We start from the raw sequence: 26,040 nt of genomic DNA on the forward strand, positions 1-26,040 counted from the left end.
TGCTCTTTGCAGGAAAGCATCTTGTTTGTCTGGTAGAGCTTCAAGATTTGCTTGACAATTGAGAGGAGCTGGCCTTAGCTTGCCTGGAGGCCCTGAGCTGGCCAGCATAGAGAGCCACTGTTTCGCTGTGTTGTGGTCTGTGACTTCCAAGGAGACAGGCTGGCAGTGCCTGATGAAGGCAAGCTGGACACTGCTGGATCAGAAGTTAACATTGTCCATTTATTGTATGACTTACATTTCTTTGGGCTGTCCCCTACACTTGGGGCAAGTTCATAACCTAATTTAATATGTTACTAAAAGTCCCAAAGTTCTTTTTCCATTTGTTTTGACTGGAGATGAATCTCGCTTAAAACATACCATTCAGGGCGCCTGGGTGGCTCAGCCGTTAAGCATCTGCCTTTGGCTCAGGGCATGATCCCAGTGTCCTGGGATGGAACCCCGCATCGGGCTTTCTGCTGAGCAGGGAGACTGCTTCTCTCTCTCCCACTCCCCTTGCTTGTGTTCCCTCTCTCGCTGTGTCTCTCTCTGTCAAATAAATAAAATCTTTAAAATCAAAACAAAACAAAAAACAACAAAAACCCATACCATGCATTTATCAGTAGCATTCAGTGATTGCTTAGTATATGAGAGGAATTGATCTCACATCATCTTTTTTTTTTTTTTAGATTTTATTTATTTAACAGAGAGAGATCACAAGTAGGCAGAGAGGCAGGCAGAGAGAGAGGAAGGGAAGCAGGCTCCCTGCTGAGCAGAGAGCCCGACTCAGGGACTCGATCCCAGGACCCTGAGATCATGACCTGAGCCGAAGGCAGCGGCTTAACCCACTGAGCCACCCAGGCGCCCAATATCACATCATCTTGAACGCGGTTCTATTATCATCCTCGTTTTTTACACATAAAAGGGCTGAGTTTAGAAGCTAAATAACTTATGCAAGTTCACATCATTTGTAATACAGATTTTTTCAAGTACAAGCTAAGGAAAAGTACCTTAAAAGTAAAGAGTAATTTACTTATCTATACCTGGTACAAATTTAAGACCCTGGCAAAGGTCATTTGAGAGTGATTATCCTTGAGTGATAGTGGATAATGATGTACTCTATTGTTAATAAGAGATTGATCAAATTAACTGGATAGTAAGCTATTTTTTTTTAAGTGGCTACAAAAATTTTGTTGTAACATGGAAAAATTCATAGAATACAAAGCAGGTTGCCAATGGAATATAACAATATGAAATAAAAATAACCATCTATATACAGGAAAATAAAAAGATTAAAAAGAAATATAGCAAATTGATAACAATTGTGGTGAAGTTATAGGAGATTTTAACCCTATCAAAAACATCTATCATTATTTTTCAAATAAAAAAACTGTACATTATTATTTTAAAATGATTAATTTGCTTAGCAATCACATAGTGAATACCAAGGTAAACATCTTGCCTACAAGAATCCAAACAAAATAAAGTTTTAATAATTTGATTTGGGAGGAGCCTGGGTGGCTCAGTGGGTTAAAGCCTCTGCCTTCGTCTCAGGTCATGATCTCAGGGTCCTGGGATAGAGCCCCGCATCGGGCTCTCTGCTCAGCAGAGAACCTGCTTCCCTTCCTCTCTCTCTGTCTCTCTGCCTAGTTGTGATCTCTGTCTGTCAAATAAATATATAAAATATTTTTTAAAAATTTGATTTGGAAAGATAAAGGGAATTTAAAGTGAAGGATATTTACACTTGAAACATGGAAAAATTATATACTATTTGCTAAATTACTATTTGGCAATAACTTGACTGTTGTTTTGCCTTAAAGGTACTTACTTGTCAGCCTGTTCCCAGTGGAAAGAAAGAGAAAATGTCAAGGTAGACTCTTGTGCAGAAAAATCAGATTATTTCCTGGGTCTCTCTTGATCATCAATAGTTGTTGCAAGTCCTGCCTTTCCTCCCAGTCAGAAAACCCTGGGAGAGAATTTGTTCTGCTCTGTTTGCGTGGCACCAAAATACCTACCCAGCTGCCTTTGAACAGACTATGGTGGCTTTGGCTATGGCTTTTTGCTCTGTATCGTAAAATCCCAAGAGAAAGACAGTGTATAAACATAACATTTACTCATTTCCCTTAAGTAGGCATACTCCTAATGTTTGTGGAAGGTTACAGAGTCACTTGATGCAGGAGCCAGGTGGCAATAAATGACAAAGGAAATTCAGCTGAATTGGTTCAAGATGTGTGTTGCTGGGAAACTATGTCTAGGGGCAAATAATTGTATTGATTCCTGGGAAATGGTGACACTATGCAAGTGAACAGACAGGTGCAGCCACACGCACACAGTTAGGCTTTTTGTTCTTAGAGAGATGAAAGATTATAAGAAATACAATTATTTTGCTCTTATTTTGTTTAAAGGTGATGGAAGATTTTAAGGGAAAAAAAGAATAAAGATTTATTTGCTATTGGGTGCCTGGGTGGCACCGTTGTTTAAACATCTGCCCTTGGCTCAGGTCATGATCCCAGGACCCTGGGATCAAAACCTGAAATCATAGGCCTGAAATCCGCTGTTCTTATGTGAAATAAATTGATATAACCTACTATTGGTAAACCCCCCCCAAAAAATACCCCCCAAAACAAACAAAAAAAACCCTGTATCCGGTCACCACTGGGCAGGGAGCCTGCTTCTCCCTCTCTACCTGCTGCTCCCCCTGCTTGTTCTTTCTCTCTCCCTGATAAATGAATAAATAAAATCTTAAAAAAAATTATTTGCTATAATCATAATAATTATTAACAAGGTGTTTTGCATTCATTATTTTCAAAAGAAATCGTCCCTTTTTGCACGTGAGGAAAATATCGCCCAGAGAGGAGAGGTTAAGTATTTTCTCAAGGTCACACAGTATAGAGAAGAGTTAGAAGATTTGGAATCTAGGTCTGTCAGACTTCGGCCTGGACTCTTCTCATCACAGCTGCCAAGTGATCATCTTCCTTGTGGTTAGAGGAAAATACTAAAATAAAATAAACAATAAGAAACTTCTCTATGGACTCAGAGGATATTGGACATGGCTTTAGATTCTGTTTGTGGGAATTGGATGTATGTTTGCCAATGAAAAGTGTTTCTGATGATTTCCTAATACATACTAGAGGAAAACAAGTGAGAACCATTCAACTTGCATCTCACCATACAGATGCCAACCTTCTTAACTGCCTCTTTGCAGCGTATCATAGATAAATAGCGTGATGCCTAAGGAGGGTTACATTCTTTTGAGAAAGTCAGACAGGGGTTATGAAGAGGAAGTGGGACAAAAAAAAAAACCTGCCACAGGCTGATATCCAAGGACTGGGGGACATCAATGATACGGGAATGGCCATGCATCCCACTGGAATTTGGTCTTAGGGCAAGGCGACAGATGGAAGACAAATGGTGTGTGGAAGAAAGTGTCCCAGTGACAATCTAGGCTCTTGGTTGTCAGCCCTGGGTCTTCCAAGAGTCATTGGAGACAGGAGGAGGTCTTCCATTCTCTTTCTCCTGGGGCAGGCACTGTATCTGGAAGAGAGACTACAGATCATTTGGCCTGCCTGTTTTCTCCACAAAGGCTCAAAGGTGGGTTGGTCCAGTTGGGGCTTCATGATACTTACCAGCGGAACAAATTAGTAACATTCAGCAAATAAAAAACAGTTTCTTCCTCTGTAAAATGGGAATAACAATCCTTACCTCTGAAATGCTGCTTCCTGCTAAATTTCCCTGGCTTCTTTCCTATCAATTACCCCTGTTCATTTATTTAAACTTGGCAACTCATGTTGATCTGTTCTTGTCAGCTGATAACAGAGATCTGATCCTAATTTTCCCCAGGGTCCGGGCTAAGCCCAATTAAGTGAACTTTCATATCTTGTATGTAAGGTACGTTTCACTCCTCTGTCGCTGTTTTTATTTATTTATTTATTTATTTATTTTGCAATACTTAATGTTTCAGTTTAATTTTGACACATTAAAGGGTGACAATCTGGGAAACTTGGATTGTGGGGTAGGGGAAAGAAGGCATTAGGAGTCAAGGGGAAGTAACTCAAGGCTGTTATCCCCTACTCCAATTTATTGAGTCCTTCAACTGCTGACATCCAAATAAATGCAGGCTCAAATCGATAAGATCCTATATCCAAACTGATGGGAAAATTGTGATAGTGAAAGGAAATGATAAAAATGAAGATTTCATTTTATTTTTAAATTTATTTATTTGTCAGAGAGAGAGGTAGGGAGAGAGAGTGAGCACAGGCAGGCAGAGTGGCAGTCAGAGGCAGAGGGAGAAGCAGGCTCCCTGCCGAGCAAGGAGCTTGATGTGGGACTTGATCCCTGGACACAGGGATCATGACCTGAGCTGAAGGCAGCTGCTTAACTGACTGAGCCACCCAGGCATCCCTGAAGATTTCATTTTAAATGCCTTCTTCTGTTATATTGCAAGAAGGGCTACCAATCAAAGCTTGATTAGATCAACCCCTTTGACTAGACCAAGGTTTGCCCCAGTTTTTCAATGGAAAAATTGTGTGTTTAAACTAGCTGTATAACAGTACAATGGATCCTCTTCAATTATATGAAATATAGTTTTTCACACCTTGCAGTTACTTCCTCCTCTGGTGCTAATAACAGTATTTCTGAAATGCTCATGTGGACTGTTAATGACATGTTGTGCTTCTGCACAAACTATTGGAATCTTAAAATCTGGCTTCAGTCTTATTGATTTCTCAACTGCATACCTTTCAACAGGCTTTAACATCTAAAACAGACAACAATTAACAACTGCCATTCACCAAGGGCCTAGAATCTCTCAGGCACAGTACTGGACTCTTACGCAGGTCATTTCTTTCAACTTTAACAAAAGTCGAATATACTTACATACAGAAATGTGCCCAAAACATGAGCAGAAAGCTAAGTCAGTTATCACTGTTCCCGTTTCTCAGCAAAGACCCTCCCCTCTCTCAAAGACAGCCAATACCTTAACTTCTAACATCTCAGATGAGTTCTCCCTGTTTGTAGAATTTATGTAAATGGGAGCATATCATGTAAGTTATATTTTAAAAAGTTATTTCAGTAGCTTTATAAGGAGGATATTGTTAGTCCCATTTTCCAAAAAATAAAAATGCAGAAGAGTGGTTAAGGGATCTGCCCAAGGCAGAGCTTCTAATAAGTGGCTAAATTGTAATTCCACAGGCTTGTCTGAATGCCAAACTGTTTTCTCTTTACACAATTGCCCAAATCAGGATGAATGGTTTTTGGAGGCTCTTCTTCTCAATCTCTGCCACTGCTCACAGGTTTCCATGTAAAGGCTCTATTAGCCTAGAGCGTAGCTAGACTTTCTCCTTTGGCTTGAGGGACTGTGGCTCAGGGATATAGGGTGATGGTTGAGTTTCTCTGCCTTCTGGTCATTTCTTTCTTTTAATTTTTTTTAAAGCTTTATTTTTTTTTTTAAGCTTTTATTTATTTGACAGAGAGAGACAAAGCGAGAAAGGGAACACCAACAGAAGGGATGGGAGAAGGAGAAGCAGGCTTCCCACTGAGCAGGGAGCCTGATGTGGGGCTCCATCCCAGAACCCCGAGATCATGACCTGAACCGAAGGCAGACGCTTAACGACTGAGCCACCCAGGCACCCCCTGGTCATTTCTTGATTTGTGTTTGATCCTTATTTAGTTGGGCACCATTCCTGGCCTAGTGATTAAAGGGCCTGTTTTCTTTTATGGTTTGAATCATATTTGAGGTAGGTGATTACAACATACAAAGTTGGGAATATCTCTGTACACCCCTCCAAGTTTTGGGTGCGATGGCTCATAGAGCTTTTAAAATATCCTCAGAAATCAGGACAATCATGAGAGCCAGATGCTACTTGAATGACTAAAGCTCGGAATATACTGTTTAAACACATACTCCCATTGTGTTAGCATTCTGAGAGGTTTCACTGTTCTAAGTAAACTATATTTCCCCAACTCACAAATGTTACATCTGCCTACTCTAATAAAATTGTGTAGATTTCAATAAGGAGATATATGTATATATTATTGTTACACACAAACACATGAAACATGAAATACATTTCATTTCTTTAAATAAGCATTAATATTAGGTATATAACAAAAGTGAGAGGGCAGAGTTTGGCAGATGTGGAAGAAGCCAGAAGAAGAGGAAAGAAACAGGTCAAGTAAAAACAGGGAGTCAAGAGAAGGAAATTGACTTAGCCTTTAGAGGAAAGTTTATACAGCTCTCCTTGTAGATTCTTCACAACTTTGCAGATCTATAGACCCACGTGATGCTATTTCCCAAGACCCAGGACTTACTATGATTGCTGGGATATATCCCTTTTTCCAATTCCATTGAAGCCTCTCCCATCTCCCTCATACCTCGTAGCACCTGAAAGCCAAAGACAGCTCTATTTAGAGGCTGAAGATTGGGAGTGGGAGTTTCTTATTCATTGAAAACTGAGGGGCACTGAGGCTTCCCTGCTCAAGAATACCTCCCTACCAGCCTAAATTCTAACAGTTTTTGTCTCTAGGCTTTCTCATGAAAATGTAAGTCTGATACCTGAACAGGACAGTACATTAACTCAGAGTTTTTTCTGGGACCTGATGGGTTTAAACAAACATATATAACATTGGTATTAATGATCACATTCCTTAGATTTAGAAAAAAAATTTGTACTCTACAGTCGGAGTATGAAGAAATTGTTAGGGTTTTAGATTGTTAGGTTAATTCAACAAGGAGGCCATTAGATTGAAGTAACTTTAATGTCTTTGTGGCCTGAGCAAGCAAACCAAAACTCAAGCTTGTAAATGACTCAAGGTAAAGAAATCAAAACCCAAAGGACAATCAATCACAAACAGACAACTACACTTTCCCAAATAAGACAACTGTTTAAGCTATCGCCAACCAAATAATTTCCTTGCTTTGCTTCCATATCTTCTCTATAAAAGTCTTTTCCCTGGATCCTTTTGGTGGAGCCTTCCTAACCACTTCCAGTTTGGTGCTGCCTGACTGGAATCAATTTTTGCTCAAAATCCTGAAAATTTAATATGCTTCTGTTTATCATGTAACAGTATAAACTCAATCCATGCATCTTCAGTTAGGAGTTTCCTTTGTGGACCAAGATTTTCCATGGGTATGAAATGATATAGAACTGCTACAAATGGCTACAGGTTTGTTGAGGAAGCTTTGGGATTTTGAGATAACATATGTGTAGAAGGGAAAATGTTAGTTTGAGTTAATATAGAATTCTTTGCAGGGAAGAAAGTTGTCCATGATAAGCAAAATATCTTTTGGGAGTAGAAAGTACATGACCATCAGGGCTTAGCTAGGCTGAGACCTAGAGTGTAGATGAACTAATTAACAAAATAAATGGACAGGAATGTAATGGTTGCCATGGTGGGCAAATAGAGCTAAACCTGAAAAGAGGGGAAGTGGTAAGAGGGGGACCCAGCATCTGAAGAGAGATGGGAGCTTAAGCGGGGCTGAAGTGGGATATGGCCAAAGGTTGCCTGATATTTTTCTATTATCTAGAATGATGTCTATGTTCTATGTCAGAGAATTCTTAAACTGTCATAGTAGTGGTGGGTGTTTGACTACTAATATAGTAATCACTAAAAATTTTGTCCCTTATATCTGTTGTGATTAGGTTTAACTTCATATAACCCAAAATTTGTAAATACCAATGGTATGAATACATAAATGATTAATTTTCTTTCTTGTAAAAGTCCTGAGGTAGATAGTCCAGGACCCCTATGGTTGCTCCACAATTATCAGGAGCCAAGTATCATCCTATTTTTCTAATCTGCCATCATTAGTGCACTCATTTTGAAAGTTTCCTCATGGTCCATGGTTCAAGATGGCTGTCAGAACCCAGTCATCACCACTGATCCCAGGAACGGTAAGGGGGAATGTCAAAAGGGCTTACGTCAACTGTATGCCCTCTTTTCATTAGTCTTCCTATCTATCTAACAACTTCTGTTTGCATTTCTTTAATCAGAACTACTGTGACATGTTTCTGGGTGGGAAGAAAGTTCAGATAAAAATTTCACAAAAAGAAATAATGAATAATGAACATCCATTTCCATTTTTTTGGTTTGTTTTGTATTGAACTTCTGTTCAGATTAAAGTTCCATTATAAAGGAAGGACTACGTGGTAAGAAACAAATTCCCTGCTTGATGAGTACCTAACCATCTTTAGGATGCATAGCAAATGCTTCCTTCTCTATAAAGCCCTTTCCTAACTCAAACACTATTTCAAATTACTGCTTCCCCTGTACTCCCCAAATATTTCACACTTACCTCTTTAATTGTATTTATTATACTTTATTATAATTAGATTTACACATCTGTTTCCTTTAGTAGATGTCCTTTTCCCATTATCTTTTGTACTTCTCCAAAACCTAACATTATACTTGGCCTATAATGGACAATCAACAAATGTTAGTTGAGAATGAAAGGGGAAAAAGTAGAAAGGTAGTTGTAGATTAAAAACTCAGAAGCTCTGGGAAAAGTTAACAGGGTATCATATTTAAAGCACAACTAGTGTAAACAACCATCTTGGTTTCTCAAGAATGAGGGGTTTTCTATGCCTTCAGTGCTAAAACTAGGGATGTACCAGGCAAACTGGGATGTGTGTCGTCTTACAGAAGACCCTGGTTGCAAATCTAGACATTCATACACTGAATCAAACAAGAAAAAAATAGAAAGTCAAAGGGAATGGCAAGACCATTTCTCTAATAGTGGTAAACAGTCCTTAACAGCTACAGAAAGGAATCTGGAGGCTTTGAGATTAGAAGTCATCAGAGAAGGGTCTAATTCCAGGAAAGATTCAAACTTGTTTTTATTAAAATGTGGGATTTTCTCTAATCAATACAGAGTTCTACAACAATGATGTCAGTTAAATGTTGACAAATCAGATAAATATGCAGGATGCCAATATCATATGATTGACATTTGCATCACTTTTGGTCTGGTTCTGAAGTCTAAATTATATATCCCAGTTGTAGTAATTAGAACATAGGTTTTGTTTCCAATAATGGGAGTCCAAAACACCAGTGGCTTAAACAACCAGGGGAATTTATTTTTCTGTCAAGTATGTGACTGGACTGACATAGTGGTTCTGCTCCACAAAGTCACTAAGTCTCCAGGCTCCATCTATCTGGTTTTCCATTATTTCTAGGGGATTGCTTTGTCTACATAATCCATTAAGCCCCTGTGTTCCCATTTCAGGCTACAAGAAGTGAGACGCAACCTGAAAGTTGAATATATTCTTTTTCTTAACATCCCATTGTCCAGCTGAGCACCTATCCATACCCCCAGAAATCAGTGTCCTCATCTAAGTGTGAAGGTGTCAGGAAAGTATCTTCATTGAGGGTAGCCATGTACTTCAATTAATGTTAGGATTCTATTGCTTTAGAAGAAGGGGAGAATGGAGATAGAGACATCTAGAATTCTTTGCTACCCAGTCAATATAGTAACCAGCATATGTTTATGCCTTACTGTTGCAATAAAACAAATTTACAATTTTTTTAAAAGCATTAAGTACAAACATTAATCATTCCTTCAAAGAGCCTGCCTCCATGGGGCCATGATGTCCAACCCAATCACCTTCTCACAGATGGACAGAAGGAGAAATACACAGCAAGGTCAACCAAAGACTTTAAAATCCCAAACTCATAAGGTAATAGCAACTATCATAGAGGCCAAGATCAGAATGAGGATGATGACGAAGAATGAAGAAAATTAATACTGAAGTAACATTAAAGTGTGGTAGTCCAACTTTATGCATGTGTGTGTGTATTTTTAAAGAAAACTCATGTCTAACATGAGGCTCAAACTCATGACCCTGAGATTAAGAGTCACATGCTCTACCAACTGAACCAGCCAAGTGCTTCTCCAACCTAGTCATTTAATCAATTTTTAAATTATTCACTTTCTTGAAGGAAGGATGATAAACTAGCAGATAATGGTAAAACCAACCAAAGCAACGTCCTTATCGATGCACATTCTGAATTGAGACAAGAAGAAGATGGTAAGAGTTTCCCATTTGTTTAACAAATTCCTTTTAGTTTTCATATGCCAGGCACCATGCAAAGTACTTGGAGTCATTCCTTTCTTTTATGTGCCTTAACTAGAATGGATTCTATAATATAAAATGCAAAGAAAATATAGAGGACCATTCTTCTTATCCAATAAGGAGTCTGGGGTTGGCAGAGCTCATCTAGAATGACTTGGCAATGTTCTCAATGGACCAGGGGCATCTGGGTGGCTCAGTGAGTTAAAGCCTCTGCCTTTAGCTCAGGTCATGATCCCAGGGTCCTGGGATCGAGCCCCACATAGGGCTCTCTGCTCAGTAGGGAGCCTGCTTCCTCCTCTCTCTCTCTGCCTACTTGTGATCTCTGTCTGTCAAATAAATAAATAAAATCTTTAAAAAAATGCACTTCAAAAAAAAAAAAAAAGTTCCCAATGGACCAGATTCCGTCTGTCTTCCTAATCCCCCACCATAGTGCTGACTGAGGCACAGCAAGCAAGGTATAACAGAGACAGTTTAGTCAAATGTCTTGCCAAAACAGGGACCACTAGCTTTCCAGCCTCCAATAGGTGGATCTTTAAAGCCCTCTGTCCAAACACTTAGTTTCCAATTTTACCTGCAGCACTCCATTTACAGGTAATAAATTTTGTATCAGATAAGATTTGTTTTTGGCTTTTAATGATAGGGACCCAAACACTAGTGGCACAAATTGTTTCACTTTTCTCAAGTAGTGGGAAGCCAGGAAGGAGGTGGTCCCGGGCTGGAATGGAGGTTATGCTCAGCTGTCAGGGACTTAGGATCTTCCTATCTTTCTGCTCAGCCATTTTGAACATGTATGTGGTTTCCTGGGCAAAGAGGACTAATCCAATTCTAGCAAGGCTTCTGAACTCCTGCTAAGAGAAAGAATGTGAAGGACATAAAGTGCCTATCAGCTGAGCACCAATCCATATGCCGTGAAAGATCTTTCCCAGAAATGCCACCCAGTGACTGGTAACTCTTTGGGTAGAATGATGTCATAAGACCATTGAAACTGCAGAAAGCTTGGAAAACATGTGTTTTTAGCCAAGTCCAGCCACATTGCCTCTTGGAACTAAGCTGAGATCTCTCAGTTAAAAAAAAGAAGGCAAGAGAGATATTGGGTAGGTATCTAGCAGTGACTGCAAAAAACCAATGGTCAAGCCAGTGCAGGGCTTCCTCTTGCCATAAGATTCCTCTCTGATGAGAGATCACAGCTGCCCTCTGCATGTGATTCTGCAAAGGACCAACCACAATCTTGAAAGCATCAGATCATTACAAATTTGAATGTATCTACCCAGACACCTCTTCGGGTAATAAAGATATTTTCAATTTATATAGGATTCTTTCTCTGGTTATTTAACAAGTTAGTGGAATTTAAAAATGCATTAAAATTGCTTCAGATCCATCACTGTCATGAATGATGTTAGAAAATATTTGCCAGAAGCCAAACATTTGAACAGCTTTAACCATAGCATCAGAAAAACTACAATTACATTCAGGAAAGAGCTGCTTGATGTGTGACATTAAAATGCAGTTCCCCAGGCAACTGAGAGGAAGATACATTCAGTAACAACAGAGCTTCCATGAATGGCTTAGATCTTACAGAATTTGCAACACCTTTTATTTATTTTTCATTGACAGTTAAATTACCACTTGAAAGCATCTGTTGACTAGAAAATAAATCCTCTACTATGGGTAAACTTGGCATCCTCCAGAAATAAGTACCATGCTAATTGATAGAGGAGGTTGGGAAAAGTGGAGATTCTAGGATGAGATGTGCAGCCCGACCGTCAGACATGGCTGTGTTGGGGATGGCACTCTGTAGATATATATGGGTCAGTGTCCAGATCAACTTTGTCTCAGATGACAGAGCACTTCCTCATTCTTTCCATCATACATGAGTTTGCCAGCCTTTCTTGTTGAATCCTGCTGTTTCACAATGTCTGGTTGGGAGCTCAAAGTATGGGCATTTAGTGGGAAATGTTTCTCAGTGAATAGGTATAATTCTATACTTCCATGATCAGAGGTTGTACAAAGTGCATTTGAAAGATACCAAACTTACAGTATTTACAGTTTTACCTCACAATCTATTACTGAAAAACTTAAAACAAATATTCTTATGTTATTTTAACTTCTGATTGATTTTCAGTTAATCATGAAATAATATTAAGCTTTTCTGTTCTGAATTTAGATTTCCTTGGGTAAATCGACACTTAAATACTCCTTGTCAAAGGGATCTTTTGATAGTTAAAATATTCTTTTGCATTTTAAATGCCTTTACCATTAACAATTGCTAATATTTATCACTCGATTGTTATGTGTCCAGTGCTATTGCAAAACTCTACACGGATTGTCTCCCACTTTCAAAACAAGTCTATGAAGAAGTTCTATTATTAAACCAGCCCATTTTCCAGATAGGGAAACTGAAGCTTTAAGAAGCTAGGAGACTTGGGGCCCCTGGGTGGCTTAGTCGGTTAAGCAGCTGCCTTCTGCTCAGGTCATGATCTCAGGGTCTTGGGATCAAGTTCCGCATCAGGCTTTTTGCTCGGTGGGGAGCTGCTTCTCCGTCTGTCTGCTCTCCCTCTGCCTGCTGTACCCTCGCTTATGCGCTCTCTCTCTAACAAATAAATAAATAAAATCTTTAAAAAAAAAAAAAAGAAGTTAGGAGACTTGTCCGTAGTTACCAAGTTGAAAACTGTTGGATCCAAGGCATGAACCCAGAAAGTATGACACCGCAGGTTTTTTTCTTAAACGCTATATGACATGACCCTTATTTTTTTAGCTTGTGAACTTAAATAGTTATACTTTTTTTTAAAAAAAGAGTTATTTATTCTTGAGAGAGAAAGAGAAATCGTGTGTGTGAGTAGGGGCAGGGTCAGAGGGGTTGAGAGAGAGAGAATCCCAAGCAGACTCCCCACTGAGTGCAGAGTCTAAGGTGGAGCTCTATCTCACACCCCGAACTCTAGGACTGTAAACTGAGCTGAAGTCAGGAGTCGGGTACTTAACCACCTGAACCACCCTGGTGCCCCATACATAGTTTTACTTTTTAAGTGGCAATGGTCTCTAGAATTTTTCTGAAATCAATAACAAAAAAAAAGCAGATATGTTGTAGAGGTAACAACAACAAAGAACTTGTTGCATGAATGAATGTAAGCTCCTTGAGGGCATAGAGTTTTATTTTCTTTTTTGTTCACTGTTGCATTCCCTGTCCCTGGCACAGAGCCTGACATAGAGTACATGTTCACTAAATGTTGGTTGAATGAATGAATGACACCTGATCTTGATGACATGATGGGACCAATGGGGCCATAGTAATGGAACCCTTCTCTGAAGTTTATTGACTCAGCTAGAGCAGATTGCAAGCTTAATTTTGGTAATTTCCAAAACCACAAATATTTTGCACATTCTAGATTTCAGACCAAAAAGGGCCCCCTAAACATACCTAGAAATTGACTAAAATCCTGAAAGAATCAACTCAAAGTGAAAGCATTTGGACAATTTCATGAAACTTGACATTTCCCCTTCTTGGCTTTGGATTCTCAACCTTAAGGTTCACATCTGGTTTTGGATCCAATCCAGAATAGGGAAAATTGTCTCTAGGGGTCTTCTGTTAGGGGTCTTCTGTTGGTGCCTACTGACATTGACAAGGTTAAATGGAACATGGATGGAAAGAGGTTTGTTGCATTTTACAGTGAGTGTGCAGATCGTCCTGAGTCAAAGCAGTAACTAAAGGAAGGAATCCCAGGACTGAAGCCTCACTCTCACCCCCCATTGTCAAGCAGACCAAAGAATGCTTCACAGCTTGCTCTCCCTGTGAATTCCACAATCTTAGCACAAGTTAGGGTGGTGACGCATGTGTTGCCTGACTTTTTTCACATCTACTCAGGAAATAGGAACTTAGATTTTGCATTCTCTAACCGTATTTCCTGTGCTGTCATTAACATGTAGCTCACACAGACAAGAAACACAGCTACAATAGCCTTTCCAGAGTGACATTAACCTGACTGCCCACTCTGGGCTTCGGGATCCAATCTTCAGTTGGGATCTATGTGACTTATTCCATACTTGGGATTTTAATGGAATTTATAACTGAGCCCACCCTACAGAATGAGAACCACATACAGTTTATTGGAGTGGTAACTATGAATACCATGCAGTGGCATTCTAATATGAATTTTCAGCTCTTCACTAAAAGCTGGTTGAAACCCTTTGCCAAATGGCATCGTATCAGCAATTCTATTTTTAATAGAAACACATTCATTTTATTTTAATGTAATAGGAAGAAAAGGGATCTGAAGCAAATTTGAAGGAAGATATTTTGAAAAATATGTATTAGTCAGATTTCTCCAGAGATACAGAACCAATAAAATATATATAGATATATAGAAGAGGAGATTTATTATAAGAATTGGTTCATTTTGTTATGTGGCCAAGAAGTCCCACAATCTGCCTTCAACAAGCTGGAGGGCCAGAAAAGCCTGTGCTGTACTTTCAGTCTGAGTCCACAAGGCCTGAGAACAGGGTGGATGAGGGGGGCTGATGGTATAAGTCCTCACCTGGGTCAGAAAGCCCGAGAACCAGGAGCACTGATGTCCAGCATCTGAGGGTAGGAGAAGATAGATGTCTCATCCCAAGCACAGAGAGTGAATTTGCCCTGCCTCCACCTTTCTGTTCTATTTAGTCCTTCCACAGATTGGATGATGCCTACTCACTTTAGGGAGGGCAATCTGCTAGACTCAGTTCACCAGTTCAAATGCTACTCTCTTCTGCAAACACCTCACAGATGCACCCAGAAATCTTTTACCAGGTTATCTGAGCAACACTTAACCCAGTCAAGTTGACACAAAATTTCTTTGTGGTATTTCTTTAACAATTCCTCTAAAGTTAAAAAAAAAAAAGAAATTATAAAAACCATGAAAAATTTTTTGATTTTTTACCAATATATTTCTGCCTATTTTTATTTTTTTAAAGATTTTTAACAAAAAATTTATTTGAGAGAGAGCGAGAGTGAGCAAGAGAGAGAGCGAGAGAGAGCGAGAGCATGCAAGCTGGGGGAAGGGCAGAGGGAGAATCAGAATCCCCACTGAGCAGGGAGCCAGACACAGGGCTCCTCGATTCTGGGACTCCACAATCACAACCTGAGCCAATGGCAGATGCTTAACTGACTGGGCCACCCAGGTACCCCTAATATGTTTCAGTTTAAATAATATTATTGACTCCTTTTTATGAAGGGTGTAATCTACCCATCTCCCTTCTCCAAATCTTGGTTTTGGTTAGTCATATTATTCTTATAATGTCCAGGTTCATACTGTTCATATTCTGTTCTGTAACAATGATTTCAAAATGATTTAGTATTGGCTTTGTTCTTAGAATTGTTTTAATATTTAACACATTTAAATTGATTTTATCTTTAAATGTTTACCGTAACTTCTTTATTCTTGAGTTCTTTATTTTGATTATCTCTTAATTAGCAGGATGTCATATCAAATGGTTTTCTCAATAAAGAACTTATATGAGTTGTATTTTCTGAGTTCATACATGTTTAAGACAGTGTCCCCTTGTACTTAAATGCTCTCTTGAGTAGGTATAACTTACTTAAAGCTGTACATCTGTCCCCTCCAAAAAAAAAAAATTTTTTTTTTTTGGCGATGATTGTTGCTGTGGAAAAACCAGCGGATAGCTTGTGTCTTTATTCCCAAACCTTTTTAGGCAGTTTATTGTTTTGTTCTGTTTTGTTTTTCTGTGGATGTTTGAAAAATTCTATCCTTGAAACTGTCTTTATCCTTGAAGTTTATCCAGCTTGGCGTTAAGCATTCTGTCTCAAATTTTTTCTAGAACATATTGTTCTTGGAAAATTATAGATGTATTCTGCAAATTTTATTTTTAGTTTTTAAGAGAAATATCCTTTTTATTGAGATATAATTCAGATACCATAAAATTCATCCTTTTAAACTATACAGTTCAATAGTTTTTAATATATTCACAAAGTTGTACAAATATCATCACAAATTCCAGGAGATTTTCACCACCCAAAAAGAAACCATACCCTATTAGTGACATGGCAACTACTAATCTACTTTCTGTCTTGATGGATTTGTTTATTCTAGGTATTTTGTATAACAGAATTACACAATATGTGACATTTTGCATGTAGTTTTTTTTACTTAGTATAATATTTTCAAGGTTCATCCATGCTATTGCATATATCAGTACTTCATTTTTATGGCTGAATAATATTCCAGTGTACATGTATATCACAGTTAGTATCACACTTTGTTTATCTATTCATCAGTTAATAGACATTTGGATTATTTCCACTTTTGGGCTATTATGAATAATGGTGCTATGAACATTCATGTACAAGTTTTGTGGGTTCTTTTACTCCTAGGTTTCTACTTGCTGTGGAATTGCTGGGTCATATGGCAATTCTATGTTTAACTTTTTGAGGAACTGCAGACCATATTCTAAAGCAGTTACAGTGTTTAATATTCCCACTAGCAGTGTATGAGAATTCCAATTTCTTCACATTCTCAGAAACAATTGTTACCATCTTTTTTAATACAGCTGTCCTAGCGGTTGTGAGGCAGTATTCACTCATACCCTAATTTGCATTTCTGCAAAGGCTGATAGCATTAAAAATATTTTCATGTGCTTCTTGACAATGTATATCTTTGGGAAAACGTCCATTCACTGAATTACTGCCCATCAGTTCTTGGTCTTTTTATTAAGTTGTTAGAGTTCTTTTTTTTTTTTTTTTTAAATATTTTATTTATTTACTTGAAAGAGAGAGAGAGATCACAGTAGGCAGAGAAGGCAGGAAGGGGTGGGGGTGAAGCAGGCTCCCTGCTCAGCAGAGAGCCCAATGTGGGCCTTGATGCCGGGACCCTGGGATCATGACCTGAGCCAAGGGCAGAGGCTTAACCCACTGAGCCACCCAGCCACCCTAGAGTTCTTTATATATTTTAGATACTAGTCCCTTATCAGATGCATGATTTGTAAATATTTTCTTCCATTCTCTGTGTTATATTTTCCCTTTTTTGACAGTGTCCTTTGAAGCACAAAAGTTTTAAATTTTGATGAAGTCTAATTTCTTTTTTCTTTTTTCTTTCATTTAGTTACTTCCATTTTGGGTGTCATTTCTAAGAAATCCAATTGGGTGATCCAAGGACATGAAGTTTTATGCCTATGTTTTCCTCTAAGAGTTTTATAATTTTGGCTCTTATGTTTAGGTATTTGATCTAATTGACTTAATTTTGGTATATGATGTGAGATAGTGATCCAAATTCTTTCTTTTTTTTATTATAGTTAACATACAATGTTAAATTAGCTGCAGGTGTATAACATAGTGAATTAACAATTCTATTCATTATAGAGAACTCACCATAATAAGTGTAGTCACATTTGTCACCATATGCTATTAGAATATAACTGACTACATTCCCTAGGCTATACTTTTTGTCTTAATGATTTATTTTATAACTGGAAGTTTATACCTTTTAATCCCCTTCACCTATTTCACCAATCCCCACCCCACGTTCTTTTTTTTTTTACTACATGCAAGAGGATGTCCACTTATCTTGGTACCAATTGTTGAAAAGACTCTTTACCCCATTTAACTGTCTTGATACTCATGTTGAAAATCAATTGCATATAAATATAAGGGTTTCTTTCTGGTACAGAAATATGCTTGTATTATATCTTTGACTACATTCTCTCCCATTTGTTGTGTTCCCTATCTTTGGAACCCTAATTATTCTTATGCTGGATCATCTTTGTCTTCTCTAAAAGTTTTTATCTTTCTCTCTTATTCTGCATTCATTCACCTGCTTTCTTCATGTCAGTAATTACATTTTCTGCAGTATCTATTTTATACATGGTTCTTTTTAAGAAATTCCATAATAATGATGGTTCTCAATTCATTTCCTTAAATCTGTAACTCCTTTTTCAATTTTATTATTCTATTATCTCAGGGTTTTTTTAATCATATTGAACTCATATTTTTTAAGTTGTTTTGTAGCATAAAACATTTGTGAGGAATTTTCTTCTGTTCCATGAGCTTTATTTCTTAATCAGGTGCATTCTTTGTCTTCGTGTCTTCTATATGGTATATTATTTCCACCATTGTTTAGTTTTGTTTATTTGGCTATTGTATGTTTGCTCTGGTTGCCATGCTGATTCTCTGTTCCATCCATGCATAATATTATTGAGAATGACTTCTTTGTGTTCCCATTGCTGTGGAAGCTCATTTGCTTTCCTGACTCTGCTACAGTTTGGGGGGTTGAGGTGACTGTGATATATGCTTATGACATATGACTGTGATATATGGTTGAGGGATTGTGAAGGTTGGGATGGTGTTCATCTGTCATAGAGCACACTCTTCATTAGTATCCCCCCCCTTTTTTTTTTTTTTAGCACATGTTAGTCCTTTTGAGGTGATTTAAGATCCTCTGCCAGGGACATGTGACATTTGGCGTACATCTACCCTTCCCTTGAGAGCCGTTGATCATTCCTTTCCATCTCAGAGAATCTGTTCAATGTTCCATTTTTCTCTCCAAACGTTGTTCCATTCCTCCTCAGTTAGAGGAGAAAAAAAGATAAGGGCCTCAGTTTAGTTTGTTTCGCCTGACATTTGGGGGATTTAGTGAGACATCTCAGGATCGTATTGACTTCACAGTCCTACTTCTGGAAGTTAGGAGTGGAATGATGACACTTTTCTTGTCCATCTTTCCACCTTAATCAAGAATATCCTCTTAAGGGGCGCCTGGGTGGCTCAGTGGGTTAAGCCGCTGCCTTCAGCTCAGGTCATGATCTTAGGGTCCTGGGATCGAGTCCCGCATCGGGCTCTCTGCTCAGCAGGGAGCCTGCTTCCTCCTCTCTCTCTGCCTGCCTCTCTGCCTACTTGTGATCTCTGTCTGTCAAATAAATAAATAAAATCTTAAAAAAAAAAAAAGAATATCCTCTTAAGTTAGAATCTCAAATATAAAATCTTCATCCAGTGCATTTAAAGAAATTTACTTTTTTCCAGTTAAAAGTGCCAAATGCCTAAGGTTAGTTTACCTGTTACCCTTGGTAAGTGACTATATATTTCTATAGTATTACAATATTCAATCTCTGTGTATCTTACTCATCTGCTTCTCTGTTCTGCTTCTATCCTAAAAATGGGAGAATTAAAAAAAAATTCCTTGGTTTTTTGATAGAAAGCAATTCCCAGGTTGGGTCCAAGGTGAAAATGGGTCCCTTACTGGATTAGAAAACCTAGATACCATTACAATTTCTGACTGTGAAAGCTCATAGTTTTACTGTTGAAATAATTTGTGTTAATAAATTCTGGGGAATATGTCCCTCTTATTTTAGTTTATTCCTCCCTCTTTTCTCATTTCTACTTATAACCACCCTCACCAACAACCTACATTTCACTGTTAAACTGTGTCTATAATGGTGATTATAAAGCTTCCTTGTATTACCTTCGGGCATTTGGCTGAAAGGCACTGCCTGCATTTAACAAGTAAATATTTCATAGAACAAATCCAGAGACTTTGTACTATTTGGTAACAAAAGTGCTGATGCCTCAGTGGCAGTGTTTATAAGAAAATTTAATTTTTAGGGTAAAAATTTAATTAGAAATTGTCTTTAGAGAACAGTAGTTAATGTTTACAAATGTTTTTAAAGGTAGGCACAGATTGCCACTAAAAAATCTTATTGAAAATGTGTCTACAGAATCCTTCCGCTTTTAAAAGTACCTCACTTGGTGTCTTTGTTTTCATTAGCTAAAACAAAGCCATTCTGTAATGTTGTCTCCAACTATGCTGAAACAGTTTGAGACCCAGTGGATAACTCTGACCAGAAAATACCAGTGGACAGTGGACAGTGCAGTTATAGGGAAAAAATGTTGCAGGATCTTGCTGTGGGGGGGAAAAACTCACAAAAATGTTAGCAGACTAACAAAGAGCCCAAGGGATGGTCATATTTCTTGATTTATGTAGTTTGGTATTTAATGCATATAGAAATTCAGTAACTATCTTTAAAAACCACGTTGGCAAGAACACTTCTATTTTATTTATTTATTTTTAAAAGATTATTTATTTATTTATTTATTTGACAGACAGAGATCACAAGTAGACAGAGAGGCAGGCAGAGAGAGAGAGGGGGAAGTAGGCTCCCTGCTGAGCAGGCAACCTGATGTGGGCCTGAATCCCAGGACCTTGGGATCATGACCTGAGCTGAAGGCAGAGGCTTTAACCCACTGAGCCACCCAGGATCCCAGAACACTTGTATTTTAGAGTAAAGATGCCAAGGTGGCCGAGGAATTTCCGTATTTCTTTCCTTGATGCTTAGAACAGGGCTATGTCTGGAGCAGATATTCAATAGATACTAATAGGTACAATAGATACTAATTAGTAATTACAATGACTATATTCGTATGGAACGATTTCAGGGGCTTCTCTCCTGGTTTGTATGATCTGAAGCTTTTTAATATCTGTATATATGTCAGAAAGTCAGCATTAGAACCCTCTGCAGCAAATCATACGTTATTAATTCGATTCCTGTTTTAAAACTTACCTTTGACATTATGAAATAATTCTTCAAGTGAGGAAAACAGCCAATTAAAAAAAAAAAAAGCCCCCTTTTTAATCTTAAGGAAAACAGTCAAAGCTAATGTCCCTGATTACGAATCCAGCTGATCAATAACGTTTCACAATTTGTACCAACACTAGGAGAAAGGAGCGAGCTTAGCACGTCACTCTAAAACGATCAGTACCAAATTACCCCACAGCACAAATGAATTTCTAATCCAAGTCCTAACTTTTCTTCTCTTTTTTTTTTTTTTTAAGATTTTATTTATTTATTTGACAGAGAGAGATCACAAGTAGGCAGAGAGGCAGACAGAGAGGAAGGGAAGCAAGCTCCCTGCTGAGCAGAGAGCCCGATGCGGGACTCGATCCCAGGACCCTGAGATCATGACCTGAGCCGAAGGCAGCGGTTTAACCCACTGAGCCACCCAGGTGTCCCAACTTTTCTTCTCTTGTAAATCAATTTTTCTCCAGACCCTCACAAACACCATCGTCCTAGGTACAGAGACTCACGCGAGGACCAACTTGGTGTAACACTCTCCCTCGGAGCAGAGAGAGGGTTCTCGTAGGTGGCAAGTGCGTGGGACAATTTTTAACTAACCAACGCAGGAGTTTCATGTCATTTTATTCTCTTGCCCCAAAAGCATAAGAATTGGTTTCTTTACCCACAATCTTCTCCCCTTGAAGCCACCTGTTGGGTCCTCTTTTGCAGAGCGAGGGGACCAGTGCACTTCTAAAGCAGCGTTTTCCTCGCCCAGGAGAGGGCTGGCGGTGCGCGCAGAGCATGCCCCCCTCGCCAAGGTTCCAGCACCCGACGCCCGCCTCCTTTCGGATTTGGTTCACACTGCGGCAGCCGGAGTGGTCCACCCCTTCCTCCCGGCTGGCGCCAGAGGGGTCCCCCCGCGAGGCCGCTTCACCGCCCCCGGCGGGGGGCCTTTCCGCAGCTCGCGGGGTCCATCCCCGCCCCGCCCCCAGCGCCCCTCCCTCGGGGCCACCCCCGTGAGGAGCCCAGCCGCGGACAGGCGAGGGGGCGGGGCGAGCGCCTGACGCGCGGAGGCTCCGGCCAATGGGAGCGCCCCGCGGCGCCGGCCGAGCAGCCCGCAGATAAAAAGGAGGCACGGCCGCGCTCTCCAGCCTGCCACTGTCCCTGGCGGAGGAGCGTGTCCCTGGCCGGTCGCCTACTTTCCTCAGGTGATCCTGGCCACAGCCTATTGCCTGCGGCCGCCGGCGCGCTTGAGTGTCAGTCTCCGAAGCGTCCCAGAGTCCCTCCGGAGCGGCAGCGGGCGGGTCCATGGAGAAGGGTCCGGTGCGGGCGCCGGCGAAGCCGCGGGGCGCCAGGTGCAGTAATGGGTTCCCCGAGGGGGAGCCGCCGCGATCCGGGCAGAGCGGGCCGCCCGAGAAGCCGCCGCGGCCGGAGACCAAGAGCGTCCAGCCGGCGGACGGCTGGAAGGGCGAACGGCCGCGCAGCGAGGAGGATAATGAGCTGAACCTCCCCAACCTGGCGGCCGCCTACTCGTCTATCCTGCGCTCGCTGGGCGAGGACCCCCAGCGGCAGGGACTGCTCAAGACGCCCTGGAGGGCGGCCACAGCCATGCAGTTCTTCACCAAGGGCTACCAGGAGACCATCTCAGGTCAGTGCGCCCGCCGGCCTGGTGGGCGCGGGCTGCTCGGGCTTGCGGGCACGGAGTAGGTGGCCGCGGGAGGCGCACGTCGGCTCGGGGAAGTTTCCGGAGTTGCCTCACTCTTGGCAGAAGTTAAGAGTTCTGTCACCTCCAAACCCCACCTTCGGCCCTGGCCCCGCTGTCCCGCCCAAGCGAGGGCCCTGTGCGCGGCGTCCGGCTCAGCGGTCCTTGCGGGGTCCTCCCGGTCCCTCGCGCAGCCCTCTCCTTGAGCCTCGGGTTGCGGGGACCGCGGTCACTGAGCTACGTGCCAGGTGGGAGGCTGGAGCCCCTGTCGCCCGAGCGCCCAGGGCCGGATGCCTGAAGCACATGCCGAACCCAGACCTGCCAGGATTAGGATCGCCTGGCGCTCGTGGAAGGGAGCTCTTCCTAGGTCGTCCCTCTTCTCGAGGTCTAATTTTTTGATAGGTCTGGGGTGAAGCTTTGGCTTGGTCTGCTTGGACCGCGGGGTGATTCTTTGTGGCAAACTCAGAGACCCGCACGCTCAACTGATTTGCTAAGGCACCGGGGTTTTGGGGAGAGTTCTAATTCTCTTTGGTCCACTGTAAGTTAACTCTCATCTCAGGACTTTCCCCGGATTTGGCCCAGCTCAGGGCATGGACTTGCCCAGAGTTTGAGGCGTGACGTTTTGCTGTTTGAAGCCCCCGTCCCCATTCTAAAAGCTCAAAAGCAATAAAGTGACTCCCTGGGAGTCGGGACGTTTCTCAGGGCTCTGGAACCCCGAATCGGAGTACCTCTAAGTTGGGTTTGCCCAATGTTATTCGTGCCTGAGGCGGGTCAGACTTTCACCCAGAAGGTTGGAAAGCTGTAGGGGATGGGGGAGGGAGAATGGAAAATGACTTAGCTGCCTATTTGCTGGGCGAATGGTGCTGTTCTTTACAAAAAAAAAAAAAAAAAAGAGAAGGAAAGCTTCTGATTTCTGCAACTGGGACCAAGGATGTTTTCCAGCTTAAATCTTTGGTGCCTCTTGGTGATATTTAGTTATTTGACCTAAGAAGCCTCTACATTCATCCTGTCTCAAAGAACAGTGTTGCTTTGCAAGGTAACTTCCCTGCCCCTGTTATTTTCTTGAGGCGTGTCCGGCGATTCCCCTTATAGATCCTGGGAAGAGCTAAGTTATTTTTGCTAGGTCTTCCACACCCCAGAGGAAGGGTGGGAAATCAGTGTGAGAGGGGTGGGGCTCCAAAAGGAAATAATACTACACACTAAAGCCAAGAAAGTCCTAGTTCTGTGTCCAAGTTCTCTTTTTTACCTCTTGATGGTAACAGTTCAGAGACTGAAAAGCCAAATTTCAAGCTGCAAAGACTGAAGAATAAGCAGTTTTCATTTGGTGAATATTCTATCATTTTGTAACATTCCACAATGTAATAATGAAAAACCTCTTTTAGGGACTTACTCATTCTGCCTCTTGTGGACACTGAATGCAGTCTCCTTCATAACATGGGTCAGCCTTTGGGAATCTTGGCCAAATTCACAGCAGAGAGGAATTTCTGACTCCTGGACAGGTCACAAAATTACCTAAAGTGATTCACAAGGTTTATTTATTTATTTATTTATTTAAAGATTTTATTTATTTGTCAGAGAGAGGGAAAGAGAGCGAGCACAGGCAGACAGAATGGCAGGCAGAGGCAGAGGGAGAAGCAGGCTCCCTGCCAAGCAAGGAGCCCGATGTGGGACTCGATCCCAGGACGCTGGGATCATGACCTGAGCCGAAGGCAGCTGCTTAACCAACTGAGCCACCCAGGCGTCCCCACAAGGTTTATTTAAACAAATGGTGAGCATAAGTTTGTCTTATGAGCTATAGGCTAATGAATCCAAAGAACACTTCAATCTACCTTAGAAAATGGTTTTACACCTGTTAACCTATTACTTCAAAAGTGCATGGACCTAGATACAGAAAGCAGATTAGGGGTTGCCAGGGCCTGGGGAAGAGGATAGAATGGGGAGTGGCTGCTTAATGGGTTTCTTTTTGGGGTGATGAAAATGTTCTGAACTAGAGAGTGGTGATAGTGGTGTTTGCACAACATTGTGAGTATATTAAATGCCACTGGATTGTATACCTCAAAATGGCTAAAATTAAATTTTTTTCCTATTTATTTGACAGAGAGAGAGAGGAAGACCACAAGTAGGCAGAGAGGCAGAGAGAGACAGTGGGGGAAGCAGGCTCGCCGCTGCACAGAGAGCCCAATGTGGGGCTGGATCACAGGACCCTGAGATCATGACCCGAGCCGAAGGCAGAGGCTCAACCCACTCAGCCACCCAGGCGCCCCTAAAATGAATTTTTTTAAATGATAAATTTTATGTATAGCTTACCACAATAAAAAGAGTCCACAGGCCATTTAAGAATTATACTAGCCGTTAACTGAATACTTTTTTATGTTTTAACTGCTTTATGCGGAAAGTCTTGGTTAATCCTTAGTTTTGAGGTAAATACTGTTCTTTTAACCCCATGACAAGGAAACTGAGGCAGAGAGGTTAACAGCTTCAAGTGGTAGGGCTGGTATTTGAGTTCAGACAGCCTGAATGTGGAACTCTTACCTACTTTCTCATGTTGTTATTTTGATGTGTCAGTGTACCTTATCTCTAAATATTTCAAACTGTGAGCTATGACCTCACAGCTGGGTTAGCAGCATTAAAAAAAAAAAAAAAGTGGAGTAGAATTGAAAAGTTCAGTTTATCACATGGAGTAAGGTTACAAGTTGTGAGGTGCTTCTGTGTGGGTTTTGTAGGTTTTTTGTTGTTGTTGTTGTTGTTGTTGTTTTTGGTGTGTACTGGCTCCAGATATAAATATAATTAACTGTGGATTGTGGTAAAAGGTTTGAAAGCCTCTACCTAAGGGCTCACACTTAAGGGCTTAATACATTTCTTAGAGGCACATAGTTAGAAGACAGGAGAGGACAACAAGGACAGTGCTGAATTTAAAGGAGTAAACCTCAAATGGTGGTGGTCTAGACCCTAGCCCAGCCTGGGTGGGAGAGAGAAGGAAGGGTATTTTAAATCTGTAGTCAATATGGCAGAGAGTAATAAAACAATCCTGAACAATCCCTAATTTTTATTTCTTTAGAGAGCATAAGTTAGTGACCACTATAAATTGTTTTGGGAAGAAGCAAACTGCTTTAAAACTCTCACTTTTCTTTACTTGTAAACAAGATACTCTGTGTCTTTCATATCTCTAATGGTTAATGGTGTTGACTTCAGTGTTGTAAAAGAGAAAATAAATTGGTGCCTTACATTCCTCAAATAATTTTTTTGTTACTTCTCTCCTTAGTGGATTGATGCTAACTTCTGGCATTCTGGGGAATTTGTCATTTCTCCCTATGCTGCCCCTTCTCTGCATGACCCTTGCTTAGCGTACCTTTCATCTATTTTCTAATGTGTACTTTACCATGGGTACATCTATGATCACCAGTGATGGAGTATGTCAGGGTTGTGCAAGTCTTCTGGTCACTGTTCACCACTGGGTTAGGAGAAAATGCTGAAAGAGACACTGCACCCTCTCCCAAGAACTGGCTCTCCTTTGAATCTGCCACTACATCCTGATTCTTGGACCAGCTCATCTTTCTCTGTTGCTGTCCTATTTCCATTTAGCAACATCATAGTTCTCTTATATATTCTAAGTTTTACTTTGATGAGGTCTCTCTTCTTTTTTTTTTTTTTTTTTAAGATTTGTTTATTTATTTTAGAGAGGGGTTTGGAGAGAGGCAGAGGGAGAAGGAGAGAAGCAGACTCCCCTCTAATCGCAGAGCCTGACACAACATGGCTTGATCTCAG

At 40.6% G+C, this 26,040-nt stretch overlaps 1 protein-coding gene and 1 long non-coding RNA gene across 3 annotated transcripts in view; one reads left to right on the forward strand and one right to left on the reverse strand.

Annotated features, from left to right (window-relative positions):
• Window positions 1–845: 845 nt before the first annotated feature.
• Window positions 846–21,557, reverse strand: LOC309866949. Its single transcript, XR_014312890.1, has 3 exons — window positions 21,256–21,557; window positions 6,286–6,358; window positions 846–3,510 (listed from the first exon to the last, which is right to left on the reverse strand). It is a non-coding gene; the product is annotated as an uncharacterized lncRNA (long non-coding RNA).
• A 133-nt stretch (window positions 21,558–21,690) lies between these two features.
• Window positions 21,691–26,040, forward strand: part of GCH1 (GTP cyclohydrolase 1) — a 48,042-nt gene continuing 43,692 nt past the window's right edge. The window contains exon 1 of one of the 2 annotated variants that reach the window (XM_082735108.1): window positions 21,691–22,221. In XM_082735108.1, coding sequence (XP_082591234.1) covers window positions 21,882–22,221 — 340 coding nt within the window. In that variant the 5' untranslated portion in view covers window positions 21,691–21,881. The remainder of the gene's footprint in view (window positions 22,222–26,040) is intronic. The other variant, XM_082735109.1, reaches the window with a different exon arrangement.

The sequence above is a fragment of the Mustela nivalis genome, assembly GCF_964662115.1.
Source record: "Mustela nivalis genome assembly, chromosome: 6".
NCBI lineage: Eukaryota > Metazoa > Chordata > Mammalia > Carnivora > Mustelidae > Mustela > Mustela nivalis.